At 41.8% G+C, this 21208-nt stretch overlaps 1 protein-coding gene across 2 annotated transcripts in view; it reads right to left on the bottom strand.

The window, feature by feature from the left end:
- Nucleotides 1-20791, bottom strand: part of ror2 (receptor tyrosine kinase-like orphan receptor 2) — a 450069-nt gene extending 429278 nt beyond the window's left edge. For both annotated transcript variants that reach the window (XM_085984540.1, XM_085984543.1), the window contains exon 1: nt 20277-20791. In XM_085984540.1, the coding sequence (XP_085840666.1) occupies nt 20277-20370 (94 nt within the window). In that variant the 5' untranslated portion in view covers nt 20371-20791. The remainder of the gene's footprint in view (nt 1-20276) is intronic.
- Between the last annotated feature and the right edge of the window lie 417 nt (nt 20792-21208).

The raw sequence follows: 21208 nt of genomic DNA, 5'->3' as shown, positions 1-21208 counted from the left end.
AACTCTGGGACTTTTGCACGGTTCCACAATTTTGAGTACTCTGCCTTGTTCATTATGGTCACGCCACACCCTGTATCCACTTCAAAGTTCACCTTAGAATCATTTACTGTCAGTTGCAATGTGATAGGGGCCACTTTTGGCATGTCCTCTAACATACTATACATTATGAACATGTCCTCTTCTTCCTCAGCTTCCCCGCTGATGTGATGTGCTCCATGTTTTTTCACTTCTCTCCCTTGGTTTTGCTGTCCTCCCCCTTTTGGTTTGGATTCCTCCACAGGTGATTTCGCCCTGCAAGCTCATTTTGTGTGTCCTTGTTTCCCACACTTGCAGCACTTTTCTTCCAGAAACCGGCATTCACTCGCCAGGTGATCGCCATTGCATCTATAACATGCCTTCACATGCTCACGCTGTGGTTTCTGACGCATGTTCAACTTGTGCACAACATCCTGACCTGCAACTTGCGTAGCATTAGCCCTGTCTGAACCCTGTATTTCTTTTACATCTCAGTTCGCTGTCTCTATGGCTTGAGCAAGTTCCAATGCTTTTTCATAAGTAAGCCCAGTCTTGGATAATAATCTGCGCTGCATTCAGTCGTCCATTATTCTGCAAACTAGCCTATCTCAGCATTTCCTTCAGGTTGTTCCCATAATTGCAATCTTGCGCCAATTTATGCAACACCGCTACATAGTCCATTACACACTCTTCCTCTTTCCTGTTCCTTGAATTAAACTTGAACCGCTGTACAATCTCACTAGGCTTAGGGTTGAAATGTTCTTTTAGCACAGCCACTAATTCAACAAATAATTTGTCTCCAGGCTTTTCAGGACTGAGCAGGTTCTTCATCAAACTGTAGGTTTGTCTTCCCACTGAACTAAGCAGAATGGCTTTCCTTTTTCCGGCATCATTTATTTCATTTGCTTCAAAAAAATAACCCAACACTTCACAGTATTCCTCCCAAGTTTGTGCTTGAATATCAAAAGCGGAGACCGTTCCTACCGTGGCAGCCATGCTCTCCTCCAACTGGTAGCTAACTGCAGCTCGTGATTTTGTTGTTTAAACGTCCTGGCAGACTTCTCTTATTCAGGGTCCTCTTTTACCTCGTCGCCAAATGTGATAAATCCATGAAGTGGAGCAAGGACTCAAAAGAGGCGATATCTTAATAAAGTACTCGTGTTAATTCTAACAACTGAGGAACACATACAGACAGCCTGCATCCAGCATCCTGGCATTCAACCTTGTGCTGACCTTAGCAGGAAGCAAACCTCTGACCTTGGCAGCAGCATTGGCTACAGCACCACCTGGTGGACAACCTTAATCATAACATCCCAGATTACTATAGTGGTGTGCCACAAAGCGGTCACCCAATCTGCATTTGGTCTCCCCGATGTAGAGGAGACTGCATCGTGAGCAGCGAATACAGTATTCTAAATTGCAAGAAGTACAAGTAAATCTCTGTTTCACCTGAGCATCGAGTTCCAACAATTTCAGACCATAACCTCGGCCCCTATCTTTTTTTTTTCCATTTTTTTCTCACATGGCAGCTGTCGATCATTCTGCCATTGCCATTCACACCTCATCTAGTCATTTTTTGTTTCTTAACTTGTCCCATTACCATCTCCTTTTGCCTTGCACCATTATCCCTTTTGACTCTTAATCTCTCCTGCCTTCCATCCGATCACAGACCTTCCCTTTTGTTCTTTCCTCCCCTCCCCCCTCTCTCTGCCCCTACACTTGCTGAAAACCTGATACATCTCCAACTTTTCCCAGTTCTGACGAAGGGTCATCAACCTGAAACGTTAACTCTGTTTCTCTCTCCACAGATGCTGGCTGACCTGCTGAGTATTTCCAGCATTTTCTGTTTTTATTCAGTCATCCCTGGATACCATTCTTGTAAATCTCCTCTGCACACTCAGAAGAGATGAGCTTGCAGAAGGCATGGGGGAGGTTCATGGGAGAGTAACTGCAGTGTGACAAAGGACTGGGCAGGTGGCAGAGGTAGCCACATGGATGGGCTATTCCACTTCATGCTGAAGGCAAGCATGGAGTGGTCCATGGAAGGTACCAAAGTAGAGTTTTCCTTCCTTAACGGCCAGCATAATCCTGGAGGAATAGATTTGGCTGAGTAGAGGAAGGAATGATAGCGCTGGATATGGTTAAGCCAGATCTGACAATGAATGAGTAGGCCGGTCATTCTCCAGGTGCGCTCTAGTAGGTGGCCCTCAGATTTAAGGGATGGGAAACGCACAAATTAGAAACAGCAAGGAGAAGGTGCGTGATTTAATTAGAATGAGGGCATGAAAGGAAGAGGAAAGGCACCAGCTGAGGTCAGCAATGGCAAAAATGTTTTGAGGAGTGGAAATTGAGGGAGGGAACAAAAAAAAATGATCATGAGACCTGGGGGGTGGGAGGTTAGGTGTAGGCTAAAATTACTGAAGGCAAGTCAGTCAGTCTGCAGAGCTGAAAGGAGGAAATATTGACCAAGCTAGTGTCGAGATTGGGAGGGATGACGAGCACTGAGAGGTAGGAGCGATGGAAGTGCAGTAAGGAAGTGAAATATGCATGATTTAGTCTGCCATACTATCACTGAACCCCTTCACCATATCAAACTATCAGGAACTAGTCAGCTGAAGTCAAGGGAGACCCAACATAAATTTCTGATTTGGGCATCAACGTACCCCTAAAGATTATTCATGTAGCATATCCAGACTGTGGCAATACAGACATGGAAGAGAAGGTTATTCCTTTAACAATAATCTCTTGTTCAAAGCTATGCTTTTAGTATTTGGCTCCTCTTTCACTAGTACTACTTTAATGAAACAAAGGTGAAATGCACAAGGTTAAAAAATTCTCCGTTTTGACATGCATCTACTTACTCCTCTGAACAATGCTGTGTTCTGCTACACTCCATTGAGAAACTATTTCTACATTCCTCGTGGTAAGATACCTTCATAAAAAAGTAATATCTTACCTTGAGTAATAACTGTCGGTTTAAACCAAGGTCATATCAAAAAGGTTGCTTTCTTTGTCTGACATTTACTTACACAAATGCTTTGCGTCGGTAAAAGATAGTATTAATCCATTAAATGTAGTTGCCAAACACAGCTACATCATGCAAATGGTAATGTCAAAATTTTCAAATGACGCTTCATTAACAGAGCCAACATTCTTTTCATGCAAAACTCAAATTAAGTGGAAACTTATAACTAAATAGCCTGCAGCCCACTGTTTAGTATCAAGTATCAAAAAGGAGCCTGGGAGAGGAGAAGATATTTCATTTGATATCTCTGCCAGGAAGAGAGTGAGCTTTCAGTTCTCTCTGCGGTATGCCAAGATTTAATTATGTACATAAGCTGAATCAATCATATTTCAGCCATTTGTCTAAGGCTGACCAAGTCTGCTCACAAACTTGGTGTCATATTTGATCACAAATTGAGCTTCTTACCTCAACCATTCTATCACCAAGACTGCCCATTTCCACCTTTGGAATATCGCCCGTCTCTGCCCTTACTTCAACTTAAAGGCATGGATGAGGGTTTCAGCAGCATACATCACCTCTAGACTTGACTATTTCAATGCACTCCTGGCCAGCCTCCCATATTCTACCCTCCATAAACTTGGTCATCCAAAACTCTGCCGCCCATGTGCTAACTCGCACCAAGTCCCGTTCACCCATCTCCCCTGTGCTTGCTGACCTATACTGGCTCGCAGTTAAGCAACGCCTTGATTAAAAAAATTTCAGCCTTTTCAAAATTTTCAGCCTGGTTTTCAAATCTTTCCATGGCCTCAGTCTTTCTGATTAAATGGCAGATCAAATATCACACCAGAGTTGGAGATATTCAAATAGGAGATTATATTGAATTTGTTTTAATATACTGCAGCTCACAGATTACGTCCTCAGGACATTCCAACATACTTCACAAATAATGACTAACTTTTTCAAGTGCAGTCACTACTGTTATGTAGGCTAATAAGATTCCTGGAGCAAAGTTTAGTCATGGAAAAGCTATGTTGCTTTTTATAGTTTATATACATCTTTCATGCTCTCAGGAGTATTTTCAATAGACATCTATCCTCATCACAGCTCTTCTGCCTCACCCGGCTATAATGTTAGCAGAGTTTTTTTTTTTTTTTTTTAATTGCCTAGTTAGCAGGAGGTGTGATTTAAGTAGGGCCAGGCAGCAGACTATGCTTTCCCTTGAGATAGAGGGCTCACTGTCACAGGATGCTCCATGAGTTAAAGACAAATTAATCTCTCAACTGACATAAATGAGTCCAAGTGATAGGAAGCCAAGCGCAGAACTCAGAGACCCCTGGCTGAAAGCCATGTTCTACCACTTAAGCTATCCAGCAAGCCTGAAGGCGCTGCCATTAATAGTTTCTTGTCAGTTTCCAACACCATTTTCATACTGAAAACTAAAGATATGCTAGTGTGATTTGACATTTACAGTGAGCAAACAATACACTGATCACAAGGTTACACGTATAGCACTTACACTCAAATCCAAGAACTGCACAAGTATCAAAATCAAAAAAATCAAATCACCTTTTATTGTCATTGTAAGTGCACAAGTGCAGTACAACGAAATGTAGGCTTGCGGCTCCCGAGAGTGTACATTTGGATTAAGACATTTAAACATTTGGCTTGTAATACATTAACATAAACATAACCATAATAAAGTGCATTGGCAGATGTGCAGGCTTTAGAGTTTATTTGTGGAGTTCAGTAGGATGACAGCCCTGGGAAAGAAGCTGTTCCTAAATCTGGTCGTACGGGTGCGAATGCATCTGTAGCATCTCCCAGATGGCAAGAGGGCGAACAGACTGTGGCTGGGGTGGGTAGGGTCTTTGATGATGGACCGTGACCTCCGTAGACAGCGTTTCTGGTATATGTGCTCTATGGTCGGTAGCCGGGTGCCGGTAATGCGTTGGGCAGTTTTGACTACCCGCTGCAGGGCTTTCCGGTCATAGTAACTACAGCTGCCATACCATGATACAGTTTGTCAGGATGCTCTCTATAGTGCAGCGGAAAAAGTTAGAGGGGGATCAGGGGTGACAGGTTACATCCCTTCAGCCTCCTTAGGAAATATAGGCACTGCTGGGCCTTCTTCACCAGAGAGGAGGTATTGAGGGACCAGGAGAGGTCTTCCGTGATGTGGACTCCGAGGAACTTAAAGCTGTCCACCCTTTCCACCACAGCCCCATTGATGTGGATGGGGGTGTGACTTCTGCCTTTGGACTTCCTGAAGTCCACAATGATTTCTTTGGTTTTCTTGATGTTAAGGGCCAGGTTGTTATTGGCGCACCACTTCACGAGATGCTGGACCTCCTCCCTGTAGGCTGACTCATCGTTGTTGGTGATCTGGCCTACTACCGTGGTGTCATCCGCAAACTTGATGGTGTTGGAACCATTAACAGCCACACAGTCGTGGGTGAAAAAGGAGTAGAGGAGGGGGCTCAGCACACATCCTTGTGGGGCCCCCGTGTTCAGGGTCAGGGGGGGGGGGGGGAGGGAGGTGTGGTTACCTAATTTGACAGACTGGGGTCTGTTTGTTAGGAAGTCCAGGGTCCAGTTGCAGAGGGAAGTGTTCAGGCCAAGAGTTTGGAGTTTGGTGGCCAGCTTGTTGGGGACGAGTGTTGAATGCTGAGCTGTAGTCTATGAACAGCATTCTGATGTAGGTCTCCTTACCATCTAGGTGATTCAGTGCCGAGTGTAGAGCAGTTGTGATTGCATCCACCGTTGATCTGTTTGCACGATAGGCAAACTAGTGTTGGTCAAGAGGCAGGAACACTGGTTTTGATGTGGGCTAAGACCAGTCTCTCGCAACACTTCATTATAATGGGCGAGTGCGCGACAGGTCTATAGTCGTTCAAGCACGTCACAGCCGTTTGCTTTGGCACAGGAATAAATAATGGTAGCGGTCTTGAAGCATGTAGGGACTACTGCCTGGGCCAATGACAGATTGAAGATGGCGGTGAAGACATCAGCCAGCTGATCGGCACATTCCTTGAGTACCCGTCCCGGGATGCTATCCGGTCCAGCAGCCTTTCGTGTGTTCACTCCGCGTAGAACACCCCTTACGTCGGAGGTCGACAGAGTGAGCACCTGATCTTCCGGGGGTGGCAGCCACAGCACATTTACAACTACTCAAATTATATAGCTTCTTTAACATAAAACAACTACAGTGCTTCATAACAGAAATAGCTTGGGGAAGAGACACAGCCATGAAGGGTAAGTTTAGGAGGCATGACTAAAAAGTCAATCAGATGGATTTTGGAGTAGACTACTCCGTCCATCACTTGGCTGATGGGCAGTAATTGGCTGGGTTGGATGTGTCCTGCTTTGTAGACAGGACATACCCGGGCAACTTTCCATATTGTCGGGTAGATGCCAGTGTTGTAGTTGCACTGGAACTAAGCTTAGCTCCAACTTGTCCTGGAGCAGAGGTCTTCAGCCCTAGCCGGGATATTGTCAGGCCCCGTAACTATTACAACATTCAGTGCACTCAACGGTTTCTCAAAGTCACGTAGAGTGAATTGAATTGGCTGAAAACTGGCATGTATGATGGTGGACACCTCAGGAGGAAGCCAAGAAGGATCATCCACTTGGCACTTCTGGCTGAAGATGATTGCAAACACTTCAGTCTTGTCTTTTGCGCTCACGTGCTGGGCTCCGCCATCATTGAGGATGGGGACGTACATGGAGCCTCTTCCTCCCCCCATTAGTTGCTTAATTGTCCAGCATCATTCACGACTGGATGTGGCATGACTGTAGAGCTCTGACCTGACCCGCTGATTATGGGATCTCTTAGTTCGATCTGTGACATGCTGCTTCCACTGGTTGACATGCATGTAGTCCTGTGTTGTAGCTTCACCAGGTTGGCAACTCATTTTTAGATACGCCAGATGCTGCTCCTGGCATGCTCTTCAGCATTCCTCATTGAACCAGGGTTGGTGATCGCTCCTACCATTGCTGTCATAGGCAGATACATCTCCGACCAATGCTCCCCCTAAAAATATTACCATGGATGAGCGGCCTGTTTATTTAAATACGCAATACCTTTAAATTTGCAGCGCGGCCGCTGATGCGCAGTATCTTCAACGGGACAGCGTGCGAGTGGCCTTCACGGATTACTGCGTATCCACGCACCCGCGCAGCTTACAGGGAACATTGTCTACGACAGGTAGATTGGTGAGGATGAGGTCAAGTAGGTTATTCCCCCATGTTGGTTCACTCACCACCTGCTGTAAACCCAGTCTGTCCTTCAGAACTCTATCTGTGGTGGTACTACCGAGCCACTCTTGCCAAATGACAATCAAGTCCCCCACCCAAAGTTCATCAATGCCCACTGCAACCCACACCCATTAATATCTTGGCATGGGACATAAAGGTAGGGAATGTACTATGGTCAAATGAGTGTTTGTGTAACAAAAGTGCGCCGGGGTGAAGGGCCCAAAGCAGTCACATTTTTTGTTGAGCCAGTTTGGTAACTTCTAATGGATTTAACAAAAAAATGAATAAATCTCATTTTAGCTTCAATATCCAAGGAAACAAAATTAGCATACTGGTAAATAAAAGTACACTCCACAAGAACAAAAACAAATTCACTTCACTATTCAAACAAACAATCTAGAATAATAGCTCATGCATTGTTGTCAAATGCTTTTTATTTTCTTCAACTGGTTAGTCTAGCAGTGTTACAAATCTCATCATCATAAAGAAACTACTCATGAAATAATACTGGACGGCCAGCTGGTGGCGCCATCCATGGAGTATAAATACTCGGGCGTGGGCCCAGCTTGCCCAGGGACATTTTGTAAGACAAGGAACTAGTGAAGTACAACTAGACCTCCATGTTCCGAAACACGTTGATTAAAGCCTTGCTTTATACTCAAACCAAGTGCGTAGTGAGTTTTATTACGTCAATTTAATCAACTTGACATCGACTCCACGCTCTGAGTGATTTCGGAAACAGCCAGCTACAACTTCAGCTGCAGAAGGGAACTTCGGCATAGTAATCAATCCATCATGGACAAACTACTCAGACCCGCCCGTCTTGACCTGGACCCGAATTCACCTACAACTGCTAAGGTATGGAAACACTGGTATCGTACCTTCAGCAACTTCCTCGGGGTGTGTGGCGAGAATGTTCCTGATAAATTAGAGATACTTGCCAATTATGTCTCTCATGTGTTTGATTATATCGAAGACTGTGTAGACTATGACTCCATTATCCTAATATTACAGCGACTATATGTTAAGGCCCCAAACGAAATTTTTGCTCGGCATCTACTGACCACTTGACAACAACCCGGGGAATCACTTGATGAATTCCTTCAGAAACTTCACAGGCTCAGCAAGGATTGTAATCTTAAAGTGGTCACAGCTGAGCAGCACCAGGAGGAATTCATTAGCGATTCCTTTATTAATGGGATTGCATCTCCCATCGTACGCCAGCGTCTGTTGGAGAATAAAATCCTCAAGTTACAGGCTGCCTATGACCAGGCATGTTCCCTTGACTTAGCAAAGAGGAATGCAGATACCTATCTTTTTACCTCGTGCATGGGCTGCTGCTATCACTTTTAATGACTCCTTCGATAGGTCTCGGGCGGAAGCCCTCACTGATGATGACTCTAACCTAGCGGATGACAACCCAACCCTCGAAGCCTTCACTGATGACAACCCCACCCTAGCGGCATCTTGGCAATCTGGAAGGAAGTGTTTCTTCTATGGCGGTGCATTCCACTATAGGAAATTTTGTCCTGCTCGTAACACAACCTGCAATCATTGCAGCAAGAAAGGTCTCTTCTTTCTACATCCACCAATGTCACGCCTCACGAGCGATTCTTCAGGTTCACGAGCGATTCTTCAGGTTCCAGCATCGCTCCACTCATGGAACGTCCCTACTGTCATGGTTGGCAGCTCCCGGCCCCGTGCTGCTCCAAAGATTCGTCCGATCTTCTAAAAATGATCCCCTCGTCGACGAGGTAGAACTCACGGACGTTAATCCCACGTACGGTACCCTGTCGCTCCGGGACCTGGCTCCCTGTCCAGCCAGTCCCACCTGATAGAGGGACACATGGTGACGATGCCGACACTCTGCGCTCCCTCGAAGATGACGCCCTACCCGGGACATCGAGAGATCTGCCGGCTGCGCCACCAGATCCACTCGGGGAGCCAAGCGCTCCCCGTGGGATGGCCACCCATGGCCAGGACACCGGTCAATCCCCGGCTATCAAACAGGATGAAGCCAGCTCTGCGCCTGTGGGGGACCCGCACCCGGAGTCATGATCTCCCCAGCCGCCTTCAGGTCGATCAGGGCAACACGGGCCCCTGTCGATCCACTGGTACGGATCAAGCAGCCCAGGGACCAAGACATGGTCCGGGGAGACGTGCCTTCCAGCCATAAACAAAGATCTAAAAGACTGCGGCTATTCGTGGTCCACCTAATCCGTTAGGAGGAAGTTGTCGGACTTCCAAATCTTTTAGGCAGGAAGAATGTTATACCTCTTATTTAAATCTGGTAGTACTTGTTACAACTCATCAACTACATGATAAATCCATTACATTCATTAACCACAATAAGGCTAAGCCTTAAAAAAAAGCTTTAAGACTAACAGTACAAATACAGTAATAATTCTTTTCAGACAAAACAATGTCAACAATACAGGTACCCATAGAAAAAAAACAATACATACCAGTCCTACTGGCAATCTAGTAACTCTTCATTTTTGCTTGGTATAACCCGTTGTCCTTTCTTAAAATTTTAACATTCAAGTACAACAGTACTTATACAACTCATCAGTTACATAGTAAATCCATTACATTCATTGACCAATTATGGTCAACAATATAAATACAACAATAAATTTTTACAGGTAAGTCAATAATGTTTACAGTACAAACTGCAACTATTTAATAAACCAAGAATCCGTACACGCCAGTCCAACTGGCATCGTTTAATCATTCATTCATTCGTCCGTTCGCTCAAGCGTAAGGAAGAATGTTATAAATCTCATCATCATAAAGAAACTATTCATGAAATAACACTGGACGGCCAGCTGGTGGCGCTGTCCAAGGAGTATAAATACTCGGGCATGGGCCCAGCTTGCCCAGGGACATTTTGTAAGACAGGAACTAATGAAGTACAACTAGACCTCCATGTTCTGAAACAAATTGATTTAAGCCTTGCTTTATACTCAAACCAAGTGCGTAGTGAGTTTTATTACGTCAAGCAGCATATCTACCGATTTTCATTGTCAAACAAGCATTTAATCACTGTCTATTACTGATTTAATAAAATTCTCAATGATAGGCTGCAGATGGAGCTGAATAAGGAGATGAATAAATCAATACACAGACGATACACAGCAAATATCACTCAAAAACCATGAACAGAGGAATAATGTATCTTACTGGCTTACCTATTCTCCCTTCATTTATCTTTCAAGCAATTCACATGTTAAGGCTTACTTTAACCACACAATAGAGATTCCATTTTTGATGAAAGACATTAAGATAAAGTAGAATGTAGTTTCTACAAACAGATAATTCACATTAGATTGTTATACAGTATTATTCATACACAGTTTAAACATACTTGCTTCTCACCATGAAACTCATCAAATTATACATGGTATCACAAATGTAATTAAAATTAATTTAGTGTTACTAAGATTCAACCTGGAGTATTTATTATATGGTGTTTATGAAAGTTTTGCACTCATTTCCATTTCTCAAGAAAATATTCTGTTATTATTTAAATAAAGCTTTGCTCCTACAAAGCATAATACACACTGTGTTCACTATTGCATCTATATCTGGTGATGCTGAATTTGACTACCTCCCTAAATTCCACCTCACCTGACCGAGTGCAAGAAATCCCAACCAAGTCAGATGCCTGGAGAAGACAGACGAGCCGGAGAAGTAGATGTATTTTTAGAAGCTATATACATAAAAGTTTTCAAGTAAGCAATGTGCTTTCCTCTCCCTATTTTCTCAATGGTTCACAAAACCATAGATAAGCAAAACCAATTAAGTAGTCTAGAATGATTGCTCATAACTTGTGGACGCCAATTGCCTTATATTTTCCTCAATTGGCTGGTCTAGCAATACATCTTAATAAAAACATCCCAAACCAGCTGTGTAGTATTACTTAAATGAAAGTGAATTTCATGAATTCAATATGGAATCAATTAACAGTAAACATATATTCAGCCTTCAGAAAGTGAATCTTTCCACAGGTTTACTGCAATTTTTCCTAAAAGTCAGAAAGCACTAAAGCAAACCTAATGAATGTTTCTCAGGCATAAATCAAACCTTTTTAAGGCCTCCTTCCTCCACAAACACACTCAAGACATTCTCAGTTCCATTCCGTATCAGATTACAAACTACAGAAATCAGAGCAGCAACAGAAAATTAGCTTAGAAGTAGGGCAGGTAACGGAGGTTTTTACCCAAGTTGTGCATTACATAGCACACAGTTCTACTTACTGTAACAGCAGCATACATCTGTAATCTAACATTTTTATCCTCTACTTGTAACTAATACTTTAAAAAGCAGTCACATTACACCTCACTCCAAGCCTAGAATAGAAACATTGCAGATTGCCTTCCTAGAAATGAAATTAATATTTTTACTTCCCATTCATGTTCTCTCCCACCCCCATCAATCCAATCTTATAAACGTGCAGATGTAGATGCCTGGCTGGATATTGACTCATGGGAAGTCCGGGTTTCAGGTAACAAAGTTTCACTGTGACATATGTAGCACCACTAATCTATGGCTTATATCAACATCACTATTTGGCAACCAATGGAAGCTGCACTAACAACAACAACAAAAAATCACACTATTTTTTTTTAGAAAATGCTCCATCAGTAAGTAATTTAATTTTGTTTAAAAGTGAGTGGAAGTCCTGCCTCCTTTATCCTTACTGCTTTGCCAACTAACCACATGTGGATTTTCTAAGGCCATTTGATATTAATTTTCTTAATATTAGTTTAATCAAATGCTCTAAACTGCCAAATAATGTGTCCCAGTTCCATGCCATCTCAATTTAAAACCATGTTTCACAGAATTAAAAAGAGGGTAGCTATTTAGAGACTATAAATTGTTCCAAATGCTCAAAGAATAAATTGGTTAGTTTTTTTTAAAATCACATTTAACTCGTAACAATTACTGTGTTTTCTTTTTCAAATACTTAGCAACACTCAGGCAATGAAACAAACTTTACACTGCCCCAATAAAATTACATTTAGAAATGGTTTTAATAATTCAAATTAAATTTAGGCCCTGTAATTACTTTAGATAATACAGCACCTTAGCTAATCGATTCAATTAATATAAAAAGGATTTTGGTTTTAAAACCCATCCCTTCATCACAAAAAAGTTCTTTGATGAAGTAATGAAGTGGGTTGATGAGGGTAGTGCAGTTGATGTTGTGTATATGGGCTTTCAAAAGGCATTTGATAAAGTACTACATAATAGATTTGTTAGCAAAATTGAAGCCCATGGGATTAAAAGGGACAGTGGCAGCGTGGATATGAAATTGGCTAAGTAGTAGCAAACGGTTGTTTTTCCAGACTGGAGGGATGTATACAGTGGTGTTCCCCAGGGATCAGTATTAGGACTACTGCTCTTCTGGATATATATTAATGACCTGAACTTGGGTATACAGAGCATAATTTTAAAGTTTACAGATGACATGAAACTCGGAAACGTAGTAAACAACGAAGAGGATAGTAACAGACTTCAGGAGGACACAAGACAGGCTGGTGAAATGGGCAGACACATGGCAGATGAAATTTAACAGAGAAGTGTGAAGTGATACATTTTGGTATGAAGAAAGAGAGAGGCAATTTAAACTAAATGATACAAATTTAGAGGTGCAGGAACAGAGCGACCTGGGGCTGTGTATGTACACAAATCTTTGAAGGTGGCAGGACAATTTGAGAAGGCTGTTAAAAAAGCATATGGGATCCTTGACTTTATTAATAGAGGTATAGAGTGCAAAAGAAAGGAAGTTATGCTAAACCTTTATAAAACACTGATTAGGCCTCAGCTGGAATATGGTGTTCAGTTCTGAGCACCACACTTTAGAAAGGTTGTCAAGGCCTTAGAGAGGGTGCAGAATAGATTTACTAGAATGGTACTAGGGATGAGAGACTTCAGTTACATTAAGAGACTGGAGAAGGTGGGGTTGTTCTTCTTAGAGCAGAGAAAGTTAAGGGGAGATTTGATAGAGGTGTTCAAAATCTTGAAAAGGTTTTGATAGAGTAAATAAGGAGAAACTGTTTCCAGTGACAGAAGAGTTGGTAACCAGAGGACACAGATTTAAGGTGTTTGGCAAAATAACCAGAGGCAACTTTTTTTTTTTTTTTTTTTTTAAAACAAACACAGCGAGCTGTTGTGATCTGGAATGCACTGCCAGAAAGGGTGGTGGAAGCAGATTCAATAGTAACTTTCACAAGGGAATTGGATAAATACTTGAAGGGAAAAAATTTGCAGGGATATGAGGAAAGAGTGGCAGAGTGGGACTAATTGAATAGTGCTACCAAAGATGGGTACAATGGGCCGAATGGCCTCCTTCTTTGCTGTTTCGTTCTATGATTCTATGAAAACAAATCGTTAAATATCTAAAATGTATTCTCAGGTTGTAAGGGAAAGCAATAAAAAAAAATTCATTGAAGCCACTACAATTTAAGAACTAGTAATTCCTTCTCTCCACAGACCAACTCTTTTCATTCCATATTCTCATTTTGCTGCACACAGCTGAAAGACAGCCAGCTGAGGGTCCATTTTTCAATTCACTATGCTCAACTTATGTCATCAACTTCTAATTAGACTAGTTTTTATGTCTGGTTGCATGGATATGGGCATGCTGACATAGCCATGCATGATATGATACAATGCATCATATACAAACAGTAATTCTGCCACTGTACAGTAATGTCTTTGTGTCCCTTTACAGTCTGTTTTGATTAAGGTAACCGCTTTAATCACTTCTGCATAGCAGTGGTCTCTTCTGTCTATAATGTTTGGTATACAATAACTCTTATGAGAAATTAAAGGCAGCACAAAGTATAAGTTTGAATGGATCAGGGATAGCAATGTACAAACCTTGCTGCAAAGCACAATTACAGAAGCATGTTTCCCAATGTAATTTTATCATCTCTCTTTCTCCTCTCTCCTTCCCCCCCCCCCCCCCCCCCCCCCCAGTAAAGTAAATGCTGTTAAGTAATAAAGGACTGTGAAGTAATAAAGGAAGAGGGATTTCAAAAACTATATGCAGGGTTTTGTGAGTAGATGGATGGTTACCTCATTAAAGGATTTGGGCTTTTGAAAAGTCTCACGCGTCTATGCTACCTAGCTTAATGTAATGTTTAGCTTATTCACATAAAGGTCGCAATTATTTGAAAATGTTTAACTCACTAAGCCATAAAGGTTTAACCTATGCAAATCAATGTTTTCTTGCTTGCGTTATGGTCTATTGTTGAAATGACCAAGAGTACTTTAGTAAACTGACTCATCAAACATGAAAATCGTTTACTTATCACTAAGATAGTATGCATCTCAACCTAATCAAAACATGAAAAAGACAAGTATTATGGCAACATTTGATTTACATAACGTATTAAGTGACCAAATTACAGGGAGGAAAAATGTTACTTTTACAGAGTAACTTGATTTTATTTCACCAAAGGACTAAATGCTTTCTACAAGATACATTTGAGAAATTATATGGGATACAGAAATAGATAAGATATAGATGAGCCACTAACTGATGTAAAACGAGCAATTAAATTATGTAATTGCCTCACTGTTTTACATAACATGTCTGTGTTCAATGAAATCAAACATTTAAAAAGCATTTTGAAGTTTTAAAACCCACTATATTTCATTCAGACATTCCTTTTAACACACCTAAGATACTTAAATATTGCCAGATGGGATCCATTAAATTAATAAAATCCTTTGTGGCCAAGTAATTCTTCATGGCCCTCAAAAATGGGACAAAAATAATCCATGCCATTATTGGAGTTTGAACATGAAGTTGTTTTTTTTTTAAATGCATAAGGGTTTAAAATCATATTAAAACTGATGATTTGAAACTATACACATCAACAGCACAATTTAAGTATTACTTTCTTCAAATTCAAAACTTCAAAGTAGATTATCTAAAGAAAACTGTAATTTTTTGGAAAGCTTGCCATTTGATTATCCATCTTTAAATAATAAAAAAGTAAACTTACCTGGTCTCAGGTTAGCTAATATTATGCATCTTAAAAATAAGTTGTTCATTTAACATTCATGATCACTCCAGCTCAAACTGCATTTTTAAATTTCAACTGATAAAGGCCTCCTGCAGTGTATAACACAACTAAATCAAAAGCAGCCATCGCTTCCTCCATTCCATCCCTTCCCTCCCACCACTGCCAATTCGTCAACCTATCTCATTACAAATACGTTAAATATACAGTCAACAGTAATAGACTAATAAGCACTAGCAACAATTGCCGCCTCAGGAGCTTGTTAGCTCCATGTGCTGGATTGTGATAATTGTCTTGCGTACCGTGAATAAAAATCTCCATAAAATGTTTATAGCAAAAGGTAAAAAATATCAAATATCACAGTAGTCAACCTTTGCACACCATCTAACGTATGCTCACTTGCATTCAGGTGAAACCTAGAACATACAAACCTATGTTAACCCTTTAAGAACTATAGTAATTAATAAACAAAAACGAGATTGCAATTTTGTTTCTTCATATAAATACAATTCTCTATGGGTCCATACAATTTGTATCAGTTTTGGAAATTTAGATCTGTATTCTGTAATTAGTTACAACATTGTTGGCATGGTATACAGTATATGTAGTTCAATTAAACAGATAAGTGATATGTGAGGCTCATTACCCAGCAGCTTATATTTGACCAACTAGGGTGGTTGTGGAATTACATTTTACTGCTGTGTTGCATTTTGCAACAATGTCCATGTACAGTGGATCATTTGGCCTGTATTGTTATAGTTGCGAGTGTTTCAAAGGGCAGGTGGATTGGCGGCCATCTCTCGTGCAGTGCCCGAGATATATGGATGCTGCTGGCTTGCCAGCTAGTCCATGTTAGTAGGCCAAAACAGGAACCAGATTTGCAACAATTTCCCTGGTTGAGTCCCAGCAAGCAGATTATTTTTTCAGACCAAGCTATTTTCTACAATGTCTCAATCTATATTAACTGACCAGGCAGGGCAATCCACCTGCCACCACTGCAGTGGAATGCAACATCAAGCTGTGGATAGGAGGAAACCCAGAATGTAGCCATGTGTCTGCCCAACTAGACCATTACAGGAATCCCAGAAAGCAGTGTTCTGGATTTGGCTCAATTATGTACTTGGTGATCTTTTTTACCAGTAGGCTGGATCTCTTGGCAAAACCTGAAAATATAACATTCTGCCATCCCACTGCAATTTCTACAACAACTTACTGAGCACCATGAATCCATTTATGCAGCTCAAAAGGAAGTGTGGCATGTCCAAAGGTTCATTTAATTTTCTCTACTTTTCAATGCTGCAGATAGAAACAATATGCTGTCTCACAAATGGATTCCTTCCCATTGTAAGATAGGGTCTGATTCAAATCTCTCTTCCATGCCATCTCTGCTACATTTCCACTGACTGGGCACATTGACATAAAGATTACATATCCTTGAGAATCTAATTGGACTTTGACTGAGATGCGAGGAAGGTTTCTACGACTGAATGCAGTGACTCTAGGCCAGTTAGCTTGATCTGATAAGAGAAGCTTGATTTAAAGGGCATTTTGGCTTTGCTGAAGTTAAAGCTTGGAGGGCGTTTTATTTGATGGAGGCAATTTTCAACTTCACCACCTTGGCAGTAATCTGCAGAGCAGATCACCCACCCACTGTGGAACCTGGCTGACGAGATGAAAATCAAGCAGATTCTACAACAAGCGGGTAATCCACCCCACCAGATTACCACCCATGGGCGAAGTTCAAAATTATCCCCCATGTCCACATTATCAGGGGCTTCTGCCATGCCAGAACTTTAAATCTTACTCTGAGCTGCTGGTAGGATGTTCAGGTTGCAGTATTTTCTGCTGAACACAGAAATGGAAGGGTTAATTTTCAAGCAATGCATAAAAAGTCTTTAAAAAAATGTAAAATTGTTAGAAATTGAAGCAAAATCATTTTAAGTCTAAAAATAATTTCACATACAATAACTAGTTAAAGTATCTTTTTGAAGAAGCAGTTATCAATGAGAATTTCACTTCATAAAGACAACTGCATCAATCAACTTTATGAGAAAATGGCAAACAAAACTTAATTCTTAGCTGTATAAAATTTGACCTTGAGGCACAGCATTATTGAATCAAACATTTAATCTCATGAACTACTATCTAACCTTATCACTGTACAAAAGGAACCATTGAGCTGCTTTTATTACATCACCATAGCTTTGTGCTGAAAGATTAAAAATAATGTATTAATATATTTTCACTAATCTACTCTGTAGGACCCACTCAAGAAAGCACTATGAAATAGAAAGAATATGAATATTTACACAAATTAGTTCCAACCACTTGCTAGGGAGGCATTGCCTGCCAAATGGCATAACAGACATTTCCCACCACTGCCCACCCCCATCTTTTAGAATGCAGGAGAGATCTTGACCAAAATGGTTAGCATGTTTTAAGGGAAGAGAACACAATTCCATCATGAGAATAGGAAAGGACCATGCTTCAACCTTGACTCATATCTGTACCTGTAAACTAAAATTAATCTTCTGCACAACTGTTGTATAACTCACCAGTTCTGACGAAAGGTCATCGACCTGAAACATTGGGCTGGATTTTGCCAATGGGGAGCTTTTGGAGGCAGGACTGCCACTTGTCGGGTTTCAGTCCCGCCTCCATCAACTTCTGGCCAACTCACGCTATTTTCCCTTGATTGGCCTTGGGGCTTAGCAGGCCAATTAAGGGCTCTGTGAAGTTGTCAAACAGTGACATTCTCTGTAGTTTGATGAGTTCTTGAATTCGAGACCTCATCAAACCGCTTTCTTTTGCAGAAATTAGATGGTTGCTGCATTGACGAAAGCAACGGCCATCTGTCATCTCTGCTGCGGAGGTGCGAGACTCTCCGCACGCCCACCGATTGAAGCCTGCAGGAAGAAACAAAGGTAAGTACACTTTTTCTAACACTGTACACTCACCTCTCCACACTTGCACCCATCACTCACCTCCATAGCACACTTCTGGACACCTCCGACCCACTACTCGCCTCGGTGACCCTGGCGGGTTTCAGAGCCTTCGGGACGCCCGCACTTGTGTGGGCAAAATGGGGATAATCCTCTGATCTGCCTCTTAACTACCTGTTAACAGGCAGTTAAGTGGCTGTAGTCCCTTCCCGCCTCCAAGGAGACGGGACCCGGCGCGGGACAGCTACCCACCTCCTGGTAAGATGGCATGGAGGCGGGTTGGGCACCCGCCCCCAAATTCTGCCATTTTCCCGGCAGTCCCGCCTCCCCAGGGCTGGCAAAATCCAGCCCGTTAACTGTTTCTCTCTCCACAGATGCTGCCTGACCTGAGTATTTCCAGCATTCCCTTTTTATTTATCATTGTTGCATAACTGTTTGTTCTAGTGTGCACTTATCACCAAGAAATGTTTACATCAAAAGGCTAATAGTGGTAATATAGTACCAAAGGGATTGAAAGGAAAATTAAACGTTAAAAATGTACCTGAAACATTAACTTATCTCCACAGATGCTGCCTGGCCTGCCGAGTGTTTCCAGGCTCCAGCATTGTTTTTTGTTACGGATTTCCAGCATCTGCAATCATTTGCTTTTTGTTCATAAAAAAATACATCGAAGAAGTGAAAGCTAACTCACACCTACACTCTTCAAACATATTTTTCTCTCATGCCTATATACATGGTTGAGAATCACCACTGATGGTTACATGAAATTCAGTATTTGATCTCTTCTCGCTCCGCCTCCCTCTCCAACAAATCGCAGCAATAGGACACATGCAGTCTGCTGTTGACCCTTATCACGCATTATCTCCGTACGTTCAAAAGGGTTATAAAAGCCAATTGAAAATAAACTCCATCTAAATTGTATTAACATCGCAGCTTTTGGTTCCCCACCCCCCATCAGTGGTACCAAATGGCAGAACCCAGGAAACTTGCCTTTGAACAACAGGAAACGTAAGCATCTGTCACCTCCCGTTGAGAAGAAAAATGGATTAGAGGGGCCGACAAAGAATTTGCCAGGAAGAGATCCCTCTCAATATGCAATTGATTAACACATGCAGTCTAATCTGCAACATCGTGACTCTCCCCCTACGGTGAGTTGCTGGACAGAAACAGTGCAGCATAATTGAACAGTTATCGCTATCAGACAACAAAAGTGAATATACACAGGCATCCAATTAAATTAGTTCCGTTTCATTCAATTTGTTTCCAACACACACAAACTATTGTACCAAGAAATTTGTTGCTGGCCAGCAATGGTTTTATTAGCTACACAGATATCAAACATCATGGGACACAAACACAACGCTGCTCCCAAACGGGATCACATTAAGGGACTCTCGGCTTTTTCTCTCCTGCCACTACTTCCATTTCAACGTCTACATAGTTAAATAAAATGCAGGAAATCTCTCTACCAAAATTAGCCTCAAGTGAATGCAATCACCTCATCCCTTGGGTACTAAAACCTTCGCAACCACATTCCAAAATGAAATGCATCAGAAGCCTGTTCTTATGGAAAGACTTGCAAGTACACAACGGAAATCTGGTGAAAATGTAACTCACAAACAGAGGTCAAATGTTAATCACCGACTTCAGCAACCTCCAAAAACAATTGCATTGCTTGTTAACGTGAAGCGTGATGCTTCCTGATTCCAAACATGCATTCGGCAAAGCAGACAGGAAATGAGAAGTTTATTCGAGTTTACCTTTTCCAGCATTGTTTACTGTGAACACATAAAGGGAGAGAGAACCCACAAGAATCTCGCGTCTTTCTCGCTGCAAACATTTTACAAAAAGTTAGCCTGAAGTTTGATGAGTGCATCATAAACTCTGGAACTTTGTTTGAAAATTATTGCAGAGACACGATGGGCCGAATGGCTTTCTAGGATTCATTGTTCTGCTCGGTGAGTTGTAAGATACAAGCAGAAGATTCAAGTTAGGCAATCTATTCTTTCCTCCAATAAAATTACACTCTGTTGTCCGTCTTTTCTCTTTTAAAATCCTTACCTGTCGAAATCTCTCCGAAAAGCGGGCAGCACATAAACAGAAGCAGCACGAAGTTTTTTCCAAAAAGTGTCGACTTTATCCTGGTTTTGTACATCACTCGTTAGTTAAATGCAGACCACACCAAGTATTAAAAAAAGGCGACTTGGTCGTGCTCATCCAAAGAGACCGAGCGGTCCCCCCAAGGGAGGCACACAGAACCACGAGAAGGGGCAACACAAAAAAGAAGCACTATACAAAGCCGCTCGCTTGATCTTCACAATTCTCAGCAATCAAGAATAAAATTCAAAGTTGCGACCGAGTTTATCGAATTCTGATTATTCCGTTGTCGTCTTCTCGGGGAGGCTTTTGCAACATCTCCAACAGCAGTGAAAGCGGAAGATTTATGGTCCTACAGACTGTCTCTTCCACTCAAACTTTGTCTGTGTACGTGTGCGCGCGAAGCGAGACCTGGCCGGTGCGCGCGACCAGCTCCGTGCTCGGTCTGTGCGCGAGACCCCAGAGCGCGCGCATCCAGGTTTCACCAACTCTCCGCAAAAGTTAACAGCGCATCCTGGTGGGGAAAAACTTAGCACCATGGAACATTGAAAGGATGCTCAGAATAACTGAAATAATTAATGTACAGCTACAAAAAAAAAACAGGAAATGCAAGGCACGTTTTGGATGGACCCTTCATCAGGTGATCTCTACTCTTGGAAAATAAGAATCTAAATGGGGTAGAGGAGCAAAGGGATCTGGGAATACAAATCACTAAAAGTAGGGACAGGTCAATAAGGCCATAAAAAAGCAAACCAAGCACTGGAGGGATCATGTTGAAAAGTAGAAAAGTTATCCTAAACTTGTATTGAACCTTGGTTAGACCACACTTTGAGTACTGTGTACAGTTCTGGTCATATCATAAAGAGGATATAGAGGCACTGGAGAAGGTGCATAAA

This window comes from Somniosus microcephalus, chromosome 1 (genome assembly GCF_052327205.1).
Source record: "Somniosus microcephalus isolate GS21.2 chromosome 1, FLI_Smic_1.0, whole genome shotgun sequence".
Classification (NCBI taxonomy): Eukaryota; Metazoa; Chordata; class Chondrichthyes; order Squaliformes; family Somniosidae; genus Somniosus; species Somniosus microcephalus.
The sequence above is the reverse complement of the archived record's forward strand: the minus strand, read 5'-3'. Positions and strand labels throughout refer to the sequence as shown.